The sequence below is a fragment of the Talpa europaea genome (assembly GCF_964194135.1).
Source record: "Talpa europaea genome assembly, chromosome: 2".
Taxonomy (NCBI): Eukaryota; Metazoa; Chordata; class Mammalia; order Eulipotyphla; family Talpidae; genus Talpa; species Talpa europaea.
The window spans coordinates 156,830,980-156,849,349 of NC_140068.1; the positions used below are offsets into that span (position 1 = coordinate 156,830,980).

The 18,370-nt window shown below is 54.1% G+C and overlaps 1 protein-coding gene across 1 annotated transcript in view; it reads left to right on the forward strand.

The window, feature by feature from the left end:
- Positions 1 to 18,370, forward strand: part of F13A1 (coagulation factor XIII A chain) — a 63,306-nt gene that overhangs the window by 25,739 nt on the left and 19,197 nt on the right. The window contains exons 6-7 of the mRNA XM_084228176.1: positions 1,107 to 1,214; positions 16,087 to 16,261. Of these exons, the coding sequence (XP_084084302.1) occupies positions 1,107 to 1,214; positions 16,087 to 16,261 (283 nt within the window). The remainder of the gene's footprint in view (positions 1 to 1,106; positions 1,215 to 16,086; positions 16,262 to 18,370) is intronic.

Here is an 18,370-nt window from a genome sequence, read left to right on the forward strand (position 1 = left end):
GCCGCGGTCCCCAATTCCTAACCTCTGGGTGTGACTCGGAGTCTTCCCAAGGGGCCACAGGGAGGACATGACAAGGGCACGTGAGGGCAGCAGGGAGGACTTGGAAAGGCCCCCAGGGTGCTCCCAGGCCAGCAGCCTCGGCGGGGCCCCTTGAGTCCCACCCCTCCCTTTCCGCCTTCACCCCGACGGCCAGCCGCGCCCGGAACTGGCCGAGAGAAAAGCCCCTCGTCCTCCACCTCCTGAGCTCTGTCACGCCGCACACAGCGGAGGGGGCGGCCAGCAAGCCGGACCCCAGGTCTTTGTGTTCCCAAGAGCCGGCACCTTGGCCAAGGTGTCCACCCCCAGCCCCACAGCATCCACCCACAGCCCCGGGCCCATAGGAGGGTGTTCTGGGGACTCAGTGGACTTAACAAAGAGCCCAGAGCTGTCCGTGCCTGCGAGCAGCCTTGTCCCAGGCGCACGCGAGCAGGGCCAGCGTGTGGTGCCGGACTCTCCGGGGCGGGAGACGCCGCAGAGGTGAATCCTCCCGTTTCCACTTTATTACTATCTTGCTTTGTTCTTTTTTTAGAACATTCTGCTGTTGAGTCCTTCTGGGGAAATTGAGCTGCCGGCCAGTGTGTTCCTTGTTATGTAATCTCCTTTTCTAGGTCTTTCTGCCTCTCTGACCCTGGAGTCCAGCTGGTCTCGGGGCAGGGGGAGCCTTAGGAACGGGCCCCGTGAGCTCCCCGACAGCGGCCATGCTGGGGTCTCCGACGTGGGTCTGCCTTGGGGCTCCCGTGGGCCCTGGGAGATCACTGGCCGCGGGCCCTGAGTTGGTGTTGGCAGGGTCTGAACCCATGAGCACAGCGTTCTGAGGGCTTCGAGTGGCTCCTGGCCCCAAGTGCACGGCTCCCTGGCCACTGGCTTGCTTCTGTGGTCTTCCTCATCTTGCTGGACAATAACAGACCACGTCTGCTTCCTGCCACTTCCGCGGCTCCGGCTACAGTCGCGAGGGTGGCCGTCCAGGCGTCCACCTTCTAAGCTCTGTGGCTTCATTTTCTTTCCGGCAGAGGTTACGGTGCTCGCAGGACGCACATTAAGTGGTTTCTCGATGTTTCTCCCGACAGTTCGAGGACGGCATCCTGGATGCGTGTCTGTACTTGATGGACAGAGCAAACATGGACCTTTCTGGCCGGGGCAACGCCGTCAAGGTCAGCCGCGTGGGGTCAGCCATGGTAAGTGTCCCTGCCGAAGGCTCCGCCAGCCACGCACTCTCAGGCCGCTGCCCGCTCACTAAGCGCGCGACACGGCGGCTTATGCTCATTTTATTTGTAAGAATCCCCTGAACTTGTCAGGTGCTGTAAAACAAAGCTCCCCCCTCAGGAGCGTATGTTTCGCCGGCTTCCGACAAATGCTGATGAATGAGGTGATGCCGCGGACCACTAGCTCTTAGTCTCTCCCCGAGGGCGTGACGGTGGCCCATCAGTCACCCAGGAACACAGATGACAGCCAGGTAGCTTTGTCACCCCGTCGCAGGGCAGGGAGGGGGCACCCAGCACCCCCAAGCCTGCCTGCGCTACATGGGTTCTGCCATCCCCCCATCAAGACAAACACACTCGAGTGCGTGAGACCTCCAGGAACAAGACCTTTCAGCCGGCCAGCGTGCCGCAGAGAGAAGAGCAAGAACAGGGTTAAAATAGTTTCCCGTGACGCCCCCTGAGTCACCATCCCCTTGCGGGTCAGTGTCCAGACGAACAGGTCGGCCCAGAGCAGGCCTGAGGCCCGAGACCTGCCCGAGTGTAAGGCATCTTCTAGGGGGGACCCGCAGGGAAGAGGCAGGACGGACCCAGCACGTCTGTGACAGAAGGAGCAAAATCAAACCCCACGCCAAGAAGGGGCTGCCGTGGCCCCCTACGCACCGCTCAGAGAGCTGGCCCGGGGGCAGGGAAGTACCCCGAAGCCGGCCGGCGAGCAGAATATTCCCGAGAAACACTAGCTTGGGTGCTGCTTCACGGGGAGGCTGAGCGAAGAAATCGGTCCTTCTAGGACCAATTTCCTTACGTTTTCTAAAAATTCTTTGGAAAACGTTTGTCTCTGAGCTTGGTCTGAGTTAAATAAACTCAATATCGTTCATGCAAAGAGGCTCAACCAGGAAGGGCCTGAAAGGTAATTTCTGGCTGGCTCTTGAGAAGAAGGGCTTTTGAAAAACGTAATTAATAGCTAAGCTACGTGCAAATTTGGGAGGTAGTGGAAGCTGCATAGAGAAGATTAAAAACTGGCATCTGAACGTAGTTTATCGTCTGCCGGAGTTTACGGTGCGTCGTGAAAAGACAATGGATGCTAAAGCAGGGGGAAATTTCTTTTTCTCAGCGCTGTCGCCCACACCCCCCGGCCTGCTGGCAATTGCAGCTTCCCCTGCTTCACGCGCGAGCTGCTTCCTTTTCTTCCCCTGTGACAGGTTTGCAGGGAAAAGGGAAGCAACAGCTAAAATCAATTCCTCCTTAAGCATCTAAAATAGTTTGCTCATCAGCCGAGCCTGCTCACACTTCGTGTGTCTTTTTACTCATCCAGAAATCAGCGCCTGGCATGAGCCGAGCTGGGGGGAGGCGAGCATGAGACAGCAAACCCGGCGCGTTCTGGCCTGGCCGCTGGCCAAGGGGAAACTGCTAAGTCTTGAATTAAGCACATAATCCTAATGCAAATTGCCTGGAAATTTTACTAATCATAAAAAGCCTGTGAAGTTCTAATTTTGAAATTCTAACCCAACACAAGGTTTAGAGCCAGAGAGAATCTATGTGGGGGATGGTTTGTTTGGGGTTTGCCTTTTTTTGGGGAGGGGGGGCCTTGAGTTACGGGGGCTTCTGTCCCCGCCCCGGGCTCATTGCCCCCCTCTGTGGGCAGACACACAGTCTGCACGGGAGCTGGCACGCCCTCCCCCGCCCGCCATCCCCGTAAGCCGAGGAGAGCTCTGTGAATCTCCCCCAAATCTATTCCGTGATCATGGGTTTAGAGGCTAAAATATTGAGCCTCCAAAAATCAATAAAAAAAGATGACATTTTAAAAAATCAACTGTTTTCTGGTTGTTCAGGCAGTTCTTCTCCTCACAGCCCTGGAGATTTATCATGAAATTGCAGAGTGCCTGTGAGCCAAGGCTGAGAGGGAGAAGCAAGGAAAACAACAAGTCCTCAAAGTGCTTGGAGGTTTGCCTTAAACACGAGGGGGTGTGTCCAGGGCCCTGAACCCGAGGATGGGTCCTTGGGACGCTGCAGTCTGCTGGGAGGACTGGCCCGGGCCAGGCGCTTGGGGCGTCCTCTCGACCACACCCAGCCTGGGGGTCCCCAGAACCTCCCGCAAGTGCTGGCTCAGGCCCAGGGCACGCGGTTCCGGGAGGGGAGCGCATCGGCTTCCAGCCATGCCCGGAGCAGAACTTCCTGGGCCAAGGGCTGCAGGAGGGAGTGGGCTGAGACGCTGGCCCTGGCTGGGTGCTGGAGAGCGCGAAGGGCAGGCACAGGTGACCGGGTCCTGGGGCCTGCTGCTCCCCCGGGTCCCGGGAGACAGTCCGGCACAGAGACTGAGGAGGAGGTGCGGGGAGGAGGGGCGCATGGTGTGCGAGCACAGGGGAGAGCTCAGCTCGCGCAGACCTCCTGCAGCAGGATGACGTCCACCCAGGGTCTGAGAGCAGGCACGGGCAGGCGTGGCTGTTGTCCACTGCCGGTGGCATGCGCAGTTCTCTGGGCGGTGCGAGGACGTGAGCACCGTGCCTGGCCATTAGCATCGTCCCCCAGATCTGACCACCAAGGAGGGCTTCAGACATTGCCAATGTCTCCTGGGGGCCCACGGCACTAACTCCTCTGTGACTCAGTTTCCCCGGCCCGTGTGTGTGTATCGGGGGGGGGGGTGTCAGGACTCGCCCCCATTCTGCGCCGACTTGCTGGGGGCCAGGGTGACCTGCTGGACCCGCCGGCCCTACTTCTGCACCTGTAAGTGGACCTTGTGCTCAAACCATATCTGTTATTCCCAGCGGCGGCAAAATAGCCTTCTGTTCTTCCAAACAGGGCCCTCCGTTCTCCTGTCTCCTCCTTATGAATTCAGTATCTTGTTGGGCTCACATTTTGAGTCTTTGTTGCTTCAGTCTGATGTGAAACTCTGGCGAGTTTCTGACAACCTGGACAGCGAGGGCGCCGGGGTGTTCCCAGGAGACACGCAGAGCCTCCTGCAGTCAGTGTCTGGATCAGGCCAGCGGAGTTAGAACCTTACATAAGCCAACTTTTATTTAGCCTCTTCCAGCTGCCGACGGGGGCATCTTACCAAGTTATCCTGCAGACTGACTTAGGAGAGACATTTCTAAAAAGAAGAAACCAGAGCAAGGAAGACCCTTGGCCAAAGTTAACTGCTTCTTTAAGTTGCACCTCTCGATCCCTGCTCTCCCCCACCTGGGACAGGAGGAGACAGTCTCCGCCGGGAAGGTGGCTGGAAATGTACCAGGAGGACCTTCCAGCCTGCCCCGGACCTCCGGCAATGGCCGTGCCCTTGGGGCATTAAGAAAGCACCCATGGCTGCCCGGGGGCGTGGGGGAGCCCCATGGGGACCCCAGGGCCGCCGTGAAGACAGCTGTAGGAAAATGCAGTCGGGGCTTATATACTCAGTTGTTAGCCAAACGCAGCAACATTATGGAGAAATGTTGGAGGGGCCAGTGAGGGGGAAAATGCCAACACAGCCACATACTTTTAAATTCCAGTCTTTATCCCGGTTCCAGCCTGGGCTTTCCTGCACCCCTGAGGTGCTCACACCTTCTTTTTATCGCTGGTCTTTGACTAGAATCGAACCGCGGTGCCACCATTAATCCCCATTAATCCCCTGCTCTGACGGTGCCTTTTGGGAACAAATTCAACGCTGAACTTTGTTCTAGCCAATCGATGGTCCATGTACCCTTTAGGGTTATAAAAATATCTTAAACCGTGACAGAGGGTGGTCTGGGGGTTCGGAGGCCCAGCACAAGGACCACAGGGACCTCGGGACGCAGCAGCCTCGGGCACCCCGCAAGGCTGGCTCCCTAGAGGGACGTTTTCAAAAACTGAAACAAAATGTTTAAAAGCGCCATCAAGTCACCCCTCTGGCTGCTAAACACCCAAAGCCCCTTCCCCCAGGGGACCGTCCTGGAGGAGTCGGGAGCTGGCTGCCCACCGTCCCACCCATTTCTCCACTGAGCAGCTTTTCTGATTTCCGCCTACAGGTCTTTGGGGAAAAGCTCCGAATAGCCAGAAAGCCCGACGCGTAATCTCATCTGCGCCCTCCGGTCGGGGGTTTTCAGCCTTGCCCGGCAGAGCTAGCAAGGAGCTGGTGTTGGGGAGCCCCATCGCCGGCCCCCAGCATAAGCCCAGAGCATACCAGGGGCCACCCGGGGCGGGGGAGACACAGCTTCCACCTGGGCACCTGCGAGAGAGGTGGGCGCACACCTGGTGCCCACCGCCGCGCCTGGGAGGCAGACCCCAGGCACTCCACCAGACCCGCGGCCCCCCAGCCAGCGTTGCCAGGCCCCTGACTCACCCGCGTGAGTCTAAGTCGCTGTTTCCTGTCCCCGGGGCGTGACTCAGCCCAGGGACGTCAGCATGACAGCCCTCACCTGGGGGCAGCCAGAGCGGGCGCCCCCTGTCCTTTCTCACCTGCAGGGACCACACAGGGTGGAGAGTGGGGCCCGTGTCGGCCACCTGGGGGACGGATGAGTCAGGGTGAGTGAAAGTGTTATTACCTGCAAATTGGGGAGCTGAGAGACATGCAGAGTTTGGGGGGCCCCTTTGCAGGGGGGCTGGTCTAGGCTTGACTCTGGAGTGGGGTTCTTAGCAGAACTTGGCTCCAAGCTGAGGACCTGGTCTGACCTCCACGCCGGGGCCAGGCACGTCCTTGGCCTGGAAGCCCGACAAAGCTGGACTCACGCCAGCCAGGGCCCCGGGGCCAGAGTAGACTGCACCTGGGCACTGGAAAATGAAGAAATGGGGCATTTCTGGATCCTCCGATTCCCGGCAGCACACGCCTTACCCGCTGCACAGTGCCGGTTCCTTTCTGCTGCTTTTTAAATATTTGAAGGTGATGTTCTTATCCCGTGCGCCTCTCCTGTGGCCGTGATGGAATGACTCTGCTCGGGTATACACCTAGCGCTTTCCGTGCAACCTCATTGTTACAAGTGATGTTCTCATCAACGCCAGGATTTCTGTAACTCACGCGACATGCAGGTTGATTCCCAATCTTGGCCATAATCGTATCTCGAAGACCACTGGACATAACGTTGGGGTAAGGTGACCGAGCTGCAAAGGTGGAGCGTTACATTGGGGGACAAGGAAGTATTCCTTGTCTTAGACCCTCCCAGATTTCGTGGATCCCAAGCCCCCAGCTCCTGCCTGAGGGGCGACCCATCCTCCTGTGGTCCCGGGTGAAGGGCAGGAGAAGGCCGGCCGTGGGGGCTGGGTGGGGGCTGGGGCAGGGGTGAGGGGGGCTGGGGGGTGAGGGGCGGGGCGGCCGCAGGCGTCTTGTCTTCCCAGTGACAACACCTCTGATTGTTTCTTTTGTGCGTTTGGCTCCTATTGATGTTTGGTTGAAGAAATGGTTCTAAAAAGTAAAATTTGGAAGCATGTTGGCCTGGGAATTGAGAGACCGGTTTCTGGTGTCTGCCGCAGCTGCCTTTCGCCCTGTGGTGGGGCGAGAACAGGGGGGAGACGAGCTGAAAATAGAGAACTCCTAGGTTACTCCGCGGACAGGCTCCCAGCCAATACACACGAGCGGAGAAATAGAACAGCCAGCATCACTGTCCCCCTCGCCTGGCTCTTCATCTTTCATCCTTTCTGGACTTTCCCAGTGGCCGCGAGGGCTCTGATCAAAAGAGAAAGAGCCGCGTGTCGTTCCCTGGCTTCTCAGCGGTGGCTGAACAGCAGCTGCTTCCTGCCTCCGCCACTGGAAATGTTCTTTTTCCTCCTGGAACGTCCTTCCACTTTCAAATCCTTCCTGGGCCTGAGCAGCGCCTACTGCTTCTTTCAGCCCCAGCTGCCGTCCCTCTGGCAACCTTCACCGGTCCCTGTGATGTGAGATTCCCGTTCTGTACTCACGGCGGGTTCCTTGCTAGTCTGACCACCTGCCTGTCCCGTCGACCCGGGTCACGGCTGTGACTGTCGTCCGCACACGTTCCCAGAAGGACTCACGCTGCTCTGACGTTGCCCTCCGGCTGGAGCACAGAGCCAGTCCTTGGGAAGTTCTGGAAGGACAGGTGTGGTGTCCGTGGAGCAGAGTGTTTCTTCACCAGATCCGGGCATACGGGTTAATCAGAATGCAACAGATAATTTGCTGATATGCGGTCTGTGTGTAGACAGCATGCAGAATACCCAAAGCTGCATGTGAGAAAGAACCAAGTCAGAGGTCTGCCTGACCTGTGAGCTCCTGTGAGATGGTGTGGCACTGGAGGACAGACAGCCTAGGGCAGCAATACGGGGAATCCAGACACAAGCCCCTGCTCACCCCATTGGGGTCTCACAACCGCAGCCATTGCACAGGGGCAGGAGGAAGAGGCGGAGTAACAGTCTTCTCAGCGAACGAAAGTCTTTGCAACAGATGAGTGTCTGTGCAGTAAGTGCTCCTGGAACAAACGGAGGAAAAGATACCCTGATCCCTACCTCACATCACTCAGAAAGAAAACTCAGATGAAAAAGCCAAATCACAAAGCTTCAAAATAGAGAACAGTTTCATGCTCTTGTGGGAACAACATATTTTCTAGGGAGGATTCTTTGGGAAAAAAAAGAAAACAAATATAAATGAGTGCACCAGGCAGATGTGGCATCACACACCATGAATGTATAGATTCTCAGCTATCAGAACACTGAGTTCCAAGGTTAAGAAGTTCTTGTTCCTTGAAATATACAATCAAGAAAATATAACCGCAAGCTGTAGTGCTGGGGGAAACATCTCCTCTACGTATCTGACATGGCCTGGGTCAGCGCACTGAGAGAACAGAGACAAATCAAGAAGCTAAACAACTCAAAAGGAAAATGGATTTTGATACACATCAAAATCCACACATGACGAGTACATGCGTGGACAGTGTTTGATTGCATTAGTCACCGGGGGATAAGCCCCCGGCTGACCTGCACTGTATATATTACTCACTAGAATGGCCAAAACTAAGAAGCTGACAACATCAAGAGCAGACGAAGCTGAGGAAGAACCGGGGTCTCATTATCGCTCCCGGGGATGTAAGATGGTATCATCACTTTGGAAAACGAACATATCCTTATACAATTGACCACATATATTTTTATCTGATGATCCATACCTGCCGCTCTTGGCTCCTTATCCCAGAGACCCGAAGAAGACTTGATAAGAATGTGCATATAGCTTTATTCATAGCAACCCAAATTGGAAAACCTTCAAATGTTCATCCACAGGTGAACAGACAAATCATGATATTGAATATGATATACTGCTCAGAAATAAAAAGGAACAAATTAGAGATACGCGCAACAACTAAAGAAATCAGCCCCAGATGGTGCAAACTGTGTGAATCCACGTTGTGAGCCTTAAGAACAGGCCACTCTCACCTACTATCAGGAGGCAGAGAGGAGGCTGCGATTGGGCGTGGCTGACTAGCAGAGAACTCGAGAACGTTCTGGGCTGCTATCAGGCAGTGCCTATATTCTGAATGGGGCGGTCATTATCCCACTCAGAACTCATTGGATTTTGCATTTAACCTCCAGGCATTTCGCTCTGTGTAAATTTTACTTTAATTAAACAAAAACCAAGCAGGGGCTGACCCTGACCTCTAGGAAAGACCACAAACCCCGGCAGGCACGAGTCGCTGACACAGCCCCTTCAGAGCTGGGTATCAGATCCCCGTTCCACGGTCACCAACACAACTACAGATTAGTAGCCTCACTCCCTGAGCAACTGAGGCTTCTCATTTGGCCAAAATATGTTTTGCTAATTAACCATCATGAGAGAAAATAACCAAGCGTGGACCCAGAGACGGGGAGACCGAGGCTTTCGGCTCTCCGGGAGTTGCCTGCTTTTCATTTTATTGCTATAGCAACTGCTCTGTGGTGCGGGGCTGGTACAGAACAGGACCCCAGAATATGTGAATGAAAGGGAGGGGTGACTAGGGAAGGAAACAGCAGAGGCAGGAGAGGAGGCGAGAGGGACTTCAGGGAGGGCAGAAGAGAAAGAAAGAAGGCAAGAGGGGAGCGCCATGCTCGAGAAGCTTGGTGAGCAGATGCTAAGGTGCTGGGGTCTGCAGCCTGCCCACCTGTCTGTGCTGGGGACGGCTGTCCCGGGTGACTGCACAGCTTGGGGGGAGTGTTGCAAAGCTTCCCCAGGTTTCAGAAATAGCCTCCGTGATTACAAAATAGATGCAGGATGGAAACCTCATTCCAGGAAGCAATTCAAGGAAAACAGACATTTAGACTGGCTGTGATTATCACATTCTAGAGATGGTTTGTAATAAATGTCTGTTTTTCTCCAAAAATATGGGGAGAACAGGTGTAAGAAATGTAACCTCAATAATCGAGAAACTGAACTGCCTGCCCACAAATGGAAACTTCATCACGGCTCTGGCTTTTACCATAAATGAGAAAAACGATGTCTGGACAGCACAGTGCGTCCTCACCACCCTCCCCACCTCACCTACCAGAGAAGGATTGGATCAGACAGGACGTGGCAAAGACACTGCATTTGGACTCAAGGAGCCGTGTGATAGTTAGGGAGAGAGGACAGGCAGAGGACAACGCCGGGGAAACAGCTATGGTGTCCAGACGCGGGGCCAGGCAAGCCCAGGTCCGCCTCAGTCCTGCCGGGGATCGTGGACAAGTGGTTTCACTTCCTGACACCTCGGTCTCTTCACCCACAGGCTGGTTATTTATGGGGCAGGCCCAGTTTCTGAAAAGTGGTCATGAAAACAATTGTTCAATTCTATTTCCCTGCTGGCTTCCAATGTACTTGTCAGCTGCTAAAAATTCTTCCAATATAGAAATGAAAGTCCCCGGTGAGTGAGGCGACCTTGGGATGCTTGTGTAGCCTGAAAAGTGCTGGAGGCTGGCCTGGCTCTCCATCACCTGCTTATTGTGGGACCCCCTAGTCGTCCCAGACTGGAGAGATGCCTCCCCAGCTACGAACACCTCGACTCCAACTTTAGGGGCTTCAGAAAATCTTCAAGAATTGCTATTTTCTGATTTTGCCCTGCTGGATGGTAATAGCACTTTCACTCACCAACTAGTCCGTCCCCCAAGCAGCCACCACTGCGAGCCCCACTCACCGCCCCGAGTCATCCCTGCAGGTGAGAAAGGGTCCCCAGGTGAGGGCCGTCACGCTGATGTCCCCGAGCTGCGTGACGGGGACAGAAAACCGCGACTTAGAAAAACATGGATGAGTCTGGAGCCCGGGAATGCTGGCTGGGGGGCCACGGGCACTTTGGAGCCCGCCAGGGTGAGGGTTGCCCCTGGGGTCTGCCTCCCAGGCAGCTGCAGGTGGGCACGCAGGTGTGCGCCCGCCTCTCGCAGGTGCCCAGGTGGAAGCCTGTCTCTCTCCAGCCCGGGTGGGCCCCGGCACGCTCTGGGCTCACACTGGGAACCACCCCCTGAACGGCTGCCTCCTCTTTTCAGTCCCCAGAGACACCTCTGCCCTTGCTCTCTTCAAACAAGCCCAGTTTTGTAGTCACTCACTAGGGACTTGGCCTGGAATTCAGAGAAGCGGGTCTCCCACCCACACCCAAGGTATTCTAACTACTCTCTTCTGTAGGGTAAATATCTGAGGGGAATTTAAAGATTTAGAAAATTGTAAGGAAGAAAATGTTATGGATACTCTCACTGCAAGAAATGAGCACAAATAGTATATTTGTTTTAAAAAAATAATGTTCTCTAAGTTGAATTCGGACAATGCAGAAAAATTGAAACATGAAAGTTAAAAAAAAAAAAACTTTCCTCCAAAAATTTATCTCAAATTTCACCAGTAAGAAAAAAAATATTACTAATATTTGGTATGATCATTCCAACTAGACACGTAGATATTTAAGTAAGTAAATATTGTTTTTAAATCATAAATGGCACCTGAGAAGAGAAAGCCTATTGTTTTATGTAAAACAATGATACTTCATTAAAAACTTTAAAAAATATTAAAATAAAAGTTTCAAAAATCATAAATATCATAGATAGTTCTATTTCTCTATTGTGTTTCATCAATCATTTATATTTGTTTGTAAATAGTGGCTTGCTTTTCATTTAAAAACATTACGTTTAAACATACTCAAATTCTATTCAATTTTAAGTTTTATTTATTAAGCTTTATTTAATCACTTCTCTAAGAATTTATTAAAGTTTACTTGGTAAACTTTTTTAAGTTTTACTCTAACAAACGTAACAACTGAATTGCAACGGAAGAAACGGTTAAACTCCAAATAAATGTTTCTTCACAAGAATTATTTCCTAATAGATTCCCCCAAGATTCTTTTAAAAGTGTGAAAACCATAGAAAGGTAAAGTACCTTTATGTTTTTAGATTATGTTTTAATTTTATAGGGTGTCAATTAACCAAGAGAAATCAAGGCCTTAAAACTTTGGGACTTTCTCCTCTCTTTCCTCCCTCCTGGATTTTTTCTTAGGACGACGATTGCTATTAAGTTAACAAGCTTTTAACTTTATATTCACTCTGTGACAATCATTCCCAAAGGTGTTCAAACCCTTGGGGTGAGAGCCAGATTCCTGAGGTCCTTCATGTTCAAAAATGTGCACAAGTTGCTTTTTACTTGCAGATCTCAAGCATTATTCTTGGGTCCGCCTTTCTCTCTCTCAGGTCTGAGTAAATATTGATTGACGATGTTTGTCATTGAACGGTGCGTGGAGAAGTCTGAAGACAGCTCAGGTTCCTCCCTTGATGCTCATTTGCATTTTCTGTCTGCATGACTGAACAGTAACTTCTTTATCCTTTCGTTAAAATTGCTTCGTTAAAGTTCCTGGGTCTCAAGGATTCTGCATCCAATTACTCTGGAGCACAGGGAAGTCTTTCAATGTGTAGATACAATTTTTCCTCAGTTAGGTAAATTATTCCTAGATGATGCCGTGAATACATCTTCCCCTTCATTTGTGGGTTCTCTATTTTAAGGATACTAATTATCCTTATGTTGTATCATCCTTGTCATCCATAACAATCTGCTTCTCTCTAAATAACTTGATCTGTCTTTTTTTGTCAGTATCTCAAGCTTTACTTCCATGCCATTAATTTTATTTTTAGTCACACCTATTCTGTTTGTTATAGTTAACGAGTTATTTTGAGTTCTGTGATGATGTGAGTTGGCCCTCATTTGTTCCGGGAAGTCTGTAGTCTCCCCAGCTATTGTTAGAACATTCTTTATGTTCCTTAATTCTGTTTTCTTCTATGGATGACTTTTTCACTCTCTCACCCCTGTGCCCTCACGACTTCTTCCCTTTTCATTCATGCTCACGCTTGCAAAGCTCTTCCCCAAGTGTTCTATTTGCCTTCATAGGGTGTAGATGAAATCATGGCTTCCCAACCGAAGATAAATTAGATTTCTCCTTTGAACCCCAGTGTGAGACGATGGCCTCGTATTTGCTCTTTAGTCCTCTGAGTACCAAGACTGGATGGAGAGGGGAGTCTAGCTGAAGAGATGGACGGGCTTTGAGATCCTGGGATGCTCGTATTCTGCCCTTTCCTTTCAGATCCTGTTACATTTCTCATTCCAAAATCCTCTCTGCAGCCACATCTCATTTCCATCGGGGACACTCTCAGGCTTTGCATAATTTCTCCCTGTCACCCAGGTCCCCACCTCCATGCAGATGGCCTTTTCACTCATCTCTCCCCAGAAATGTAGAGAAATCATGGAATTATCTCCACTATTCCAAGCAGAACAAGAAAAACATCAGCATCTCAGCTCAGCTTGTCCCTGCCCAGATTTGGAATACAAATGAGAACTCTCAGGAGCTCTCGCCTTGCAAGTGGGGCTCTGAAAAGCTGGTGGATGGGGTTGGGAGCTGCACTGTTGCTTCTCTGCCCCACTCCATCACCCGCATCTTTCTCTGGGCCAAGTTTTGAAGCTTATGGTGTTATTTAGTGCCTCTGAAATGGATGAGCGTGACTTTTGGGAACCGGTTTTTCATTTTTCCAATTTTGCAGCTACTGTGAAGGTGCAATGTTGGTGCCATCTTAATGGCGCTAAATAATGCTCCTGTCCTTAGGGTCATGCGTCCACGTGGCCACCGGTCACCCGAGGCCCAGACATCTCCTTCTGCCTCTGGTCAAACTCCAGGTTCACAATAGGGTGTGGAAACCATTGTGCCATGAAAAACAGCAGCACGTCCTTGAGTGCCTCCCAGATATCTTGTGTTTTAGGGAGAGACATTTTACTTTAGCCCGTTACATCTGTTCCCAGAGACAGATGTATCCGTCTTTATTGCTGGACTCCCCAGAAATCAATGTTGTAATTAGGAAACAGTAGCTGATCTGGCCGAATGCTAATAAATGAGAATTGTGATTTATCTAACAACAGGGGAACGGCTCAGCCTTGACAATTAAAGGGTCTGTGAGGGGTGCTTTCCTTTTTCCTTAGCTGATTGGGTTCAACCACATGCTATAAATAGCCCTCCTAATTAATGGCTCTCTGCTTGGAAATCAGTCATTAGAGCCACCGTTAGGAACCTTTGCCTCTGAGATTCGCAGGCCGGGTCTCCCTCTCCGCAATGGGGACACAGACATGGGCAAGCCAGTTGAAAGCTGAATGTTCCTCTCCACAGACACCAGAGCACATCACAGCCACCCAAGACACTCTCCAGGTTTGTTATAATCGATCTGATGCTTAAGTAATCAATGCACATGCAAGGGGGAGTATTGATTATGAATAGAGCCCACACGGCTGGCTACGCCTTGCCATCACCCCCACCCCCATTTCGTGGAGTTGCAGGGTGAAGTCAGAGTTCACACCCCAATTCTGAATTTGCCATCAGCCGAGCGAGGTCCTTGAGGAATCTCCAGAGTCAGGTTTTCCTCCCTGGAACCAGAACTGGGTGGTTACCTGCCCTTTACACTGACTCGGCAGAGCCAAAGCGGGAGCTGTGCGTGTGGGTTGAGCTGAGCGAGGATTCTCTAGAGAAGGCTCCCAGGAGGGCCCGCTCTGGGAAAAGCCACCCGGTGCGGGACTGAACCCCACATACGAGCGGGACTCGTCTCTCGCGGCAGATGGGCCGGCACATCTTCAGCGTTTTCTTCTGGAGCTTCCCAGTCCATCCAATGGCGCCGATTACATGAGGCCCCGCAGGACCCCAGCAGTCCCCTGGGCTTGCTCTATCACGGTGACGTCGCAATTGTTGAACTGTCCACTCCGTCGATGGACTTTTCTGGCCAGCAGCCCCTCCAGCCCCGGCTCTCCTGCCACTGCCTCTATCCCACCCCCACCGCCCTCCCGGCCTGGGGCCTCGTCTTCCCGGTCATCTTTCTGTCATCCCCATAACCTTTACTTCCTCCTGATTGGTTTCTGGTCTGTGCTCCCCAGGGGGACGGTCTCACTCAGACGCGCGACACCCATGTGCTTGTGGAATGCAGGAGTGATTAGTCAACTGCTATCGAGCGCCCGCTCCGGCGCCGAGTCGGAGAGACATAGATTTTTATCTCTGTCCCCAGTGAACTTGTGAACTAGGCCGAAAGACAGATTCTTCCACAACTGAACTCAGCAAGCTTGGGGGGCGCTGGGCAGGTGCCGCAGCTGAGCTGCGCATGGGCAAGGCAGCGGGCACAGAAAAATGCATCCAGTTTAATATCTCTGTCAGGGTTTTCATAATCCAGACACACCTGCCGCAGCCACGCTCCACAGCGCTCGCTGACGTCTTCCCCAGCTCAGCCTGAGCCTGTGCTCCTCAGACGACGTGCGCGCTGATCCCCGGGGGCTTGTTAAAACGCAGGCTGGGTTCCGCGGGTCTTGGGGGGGCCTGGATCCTGCATCTCTAACGAGTTCCCAGGGGAGGCCCTGGAAGAGACCCTAAGCCATTGCCACTTTTGGAAACGGCCACCCTGGTGCCCACCTCGGCTTCCTGCCACCGGTACCTAATGCCGTGAAAGCCCCACCAAGACAGTGACCCCCAGAATGGTCGGGGTGCCTTAAAACTGTGGCTTCCTGGCCCTTGTTTTATCATCTCAACTCCGAAGGGCTCAGTTCTGCTTCCTAGTCTCCTGCTAACTTAGGGCCATTGTCTGAGTGTGTAGCAAGGCCTCCCCGATATTCCAGGTTGCTGTTCTCTGCTTACCCACCCCCCACAGGTAATGACGCCCTGTTCTAGGAATGCAGATATTTTCTGGGAATGGAAATGTCTTTTAACAACACTGTGCAACTCTAATCACTGTAAACAATCACAAAGAAAGTGCTTCTTTCACGCAACTTGTTTTGCCGTTGATGGACTGAGGCTTTGCAGGCCACAGACCTTCTAGGAGCTTCAGGGTGACAGCTCGATAAATGCTCCAGGCCATGTTCACCCCCAAAGTGCAGTGTCACTCTCTGCTCTCAGACTAGCCCCTCCCCATTTCTCCCACCCTCCCTCTGTCGACCACCCTCTTGTCCTCAGTGTGACAGTCACGTTCCTGTGTCCCGTTCGTGTCTCGTGACTGCACAGCTCTCCTTTAAGCAGACCCTGGGAGGCGCTCGCGGGAACCTCATTTCCCGCTAACTCTGACGGTGTCTGGGGCATCAGCGCTTCTGTCCGCTAGAGCCGGCCCTCACCAAGGTCAGCGGACTCCACCCGGACAGGCACCGCCTCTGCCGACACACCTCTGGCCTCTCCTTCCCAGACGAGACCCCCACTTGGTCTCCACGAGGCTGCTCCTCTCCCCACATCCCTCTCCCTGCCATCCCAGCCCTAACCAGGCTCGTGTGTCTTCTCCCCAAAATACAGAGAAGATGCTAGAATTCGTCCCCCTCTTTAATGCACTGACTCTTGATCGTGCCATGTAAGCGAGGTCCCACTGAGCCTCGCCCCCTGCACCGCCCGAGCTGGGCAGAAGGACTGTCCTCGCCACGTGGGCTCCACGGAGCCCCGGCCCCCCGTGAGTGACCGCTCTCCCTCTGCCCTCCGCTCTCCCGCAGATCAACGCCAAGGACGACGAGGGCGTCCTGGTGGGGTCCTGGGACAACGTGTACGCCTACGGCGTGCCCCCCTCCGCCTGGACGGGCAGCACCGACATCCTGCTGGAGTACCGCAGCTCGGAGCGCCCCGTGCGCTACGGCCAGTGCTGGGTCTTCGCCGGCGTCTTCAACACGTGTAAGTGGCCGGCTGCCGGCAGCTTTGATGGGCAGGAAATTCCACTTCAAGGCACGTTATCTATAGCCGGCGCGAGACCACGGCGCGAGACCACGGCCCATTAGCCCGGAGGATTTATGGGTGGCTATTCTGGGAGCGGCGATGCATAATTAAGCTGTTCTGGGCCAGGTCGGCTCAGCCTTTCCCCGGCCCGCGGGGTCGTCGCAGAAAGAGTGATGGAGCGTGTCCTGCGCTATCTATCATTCACCCCCAGAGGGGGACGGAGGCCGCGGGAAGGGTGCGGGGGCGGAGAAGCCATTTTTCTTTGCAGAAACCCTCCACGTTTGAAAAAGGTTAAAAATGTGCCCCTTTGCAAACAGTAAGAAAGGGGACGTCCCATTCGTTTGTTGCGGTGCAGTTTGCAGCTCGTGCGCTGCGTGGCACCCCGGGGAAGCCGTGGCTGGGCCGCCGGGCGTGGCCCGAGCGCACAAGGGTGTCCCCTTCTCCGGTCACGAGTGCGCCTCGCTGCCCCGGACAGGCAGGCACCGGGGCTGCGTGAACAGTCTCTGGCTGCTCTTTTTCCTCCCGGCTCGTCCCCCGCATCCAGCCTGGGGAGGAGAACGGGGGAACGAGATTGTTCCCTTCGCCCGAGTGTCTCTGCCAGGCCTTGCTGCAGTTCGTCCAGCGGCCTCTGCTCCGGCCTCCATCCTGCAGGGGCGTCGTCCACAGGCCGCTTCTTACCCAGGGAGAAAACACCGCGCTTGAGCCAGAGTCCTTCGCGTTGGCTCCTTCATACGACGGCGTCCCCTGGTTGGCGTTTCCTTAGTTAGAAAAACCGAACGGGGCCTGGAGGTTGCATTGGGTCAGCCCACCAGCAAGCCTGGGCGCCCGCCAGCCGCCGAGGGGAGAAGCCGCCAGCTGTGCGCTGGGTTTTGTCTCTGGGCGGCATCAGGCTGCAAGACTCTTTTACTTGGCAGTAAAAGCCTGAGTACCGTTAGCTGGAGCTGCCCCTACAGCAGGAGACGGGGCGTGACTTCAAGGCGGTCTGGAGACCCCCGGCCGGCGCGCGTCCGGACAGTGAAGTGGTCACAGGGGCCAGACAGGACCCGCCTCCCGGGCCTCCTGGCCTGTCACGTCTTGGCCCAGGAGGTGCCTCTGGGCCCCCAACTAGATAAAACAGTGACCATCTTGCACCCATGTCCAGGGCCCTCAGAGCATTCCAGAAACAGGCGTGGACAGTGCAGAAGAGGCAGAAGCCGGGTGGGACTGAATCTGCCAGGAGATAAATCTGAAGCAGGAAGCCGCCTCCCCAGCCCAGATTCTGACCTGTGGACTCCAGCCACGCTGTGACCGGGCCGGGGTGGCAGCGCTCCCGGGAGCCGAGGAGGCGGGCAGAGGGCCCGTGGTCAGGAGGCCGGGGGAGGCCAGGCTTGGCGGGGACAACCTCAAGCGCTCCCTCGGGGATGCCGGCGGCTCCACCTGAGCCGAGCTCCGGCTCCCAAGGCTGCTCTGCTGAGGGGGTGGAGAGCTCTCGCTTAAAAATGCTAAACTATTCTGGGGGAGGCACAGAAAGGCGAGCCGAGTCATTAATCTTAAAATTGTCAGCTGAATTATTTCCAATGAGTCCTGATGCCTGGCGTCCTGGGAGAGGGCGGGCGTGCGGATCACGTCTAATCGATGGGTACATCTGGCAACGGAGGCAGCGGGTAATTCATTACCGACAATTAACGTGAATCTGGGGTGTCGTCCTCCAGCGAGTGTCACGGGGCAAACCCACTGAGGTCCTGCTCTGGGAAGGTCTGACCTCACTCGCCGCACTGTATTTTGTTTTCCTATTTCTAGGACTGTGGTCCCATTAGCTGAGGGAACAGTCCTGTGATGACGGGGTGGTGAGCAGCTAAGGCCCTGGACCCCGTTCCTGGGGTTCCATGCCAGTGGGCCTCAGCTGGCCCCATCTGCAGTCAGCCGCATGGCGACCCCGCTTCACGCACAAGTCCCTGGCGCTGGGCCGGACCCCAGGTTCTGCTGCAGCCGGGGCATCTGGGGACAGGATGGGCAGAAGGGGGTCCATCCTGGCAAAGATGACCGTCCCTACCAGAGGGGTTTTCATCGTGTGTTTATTAAACTGGG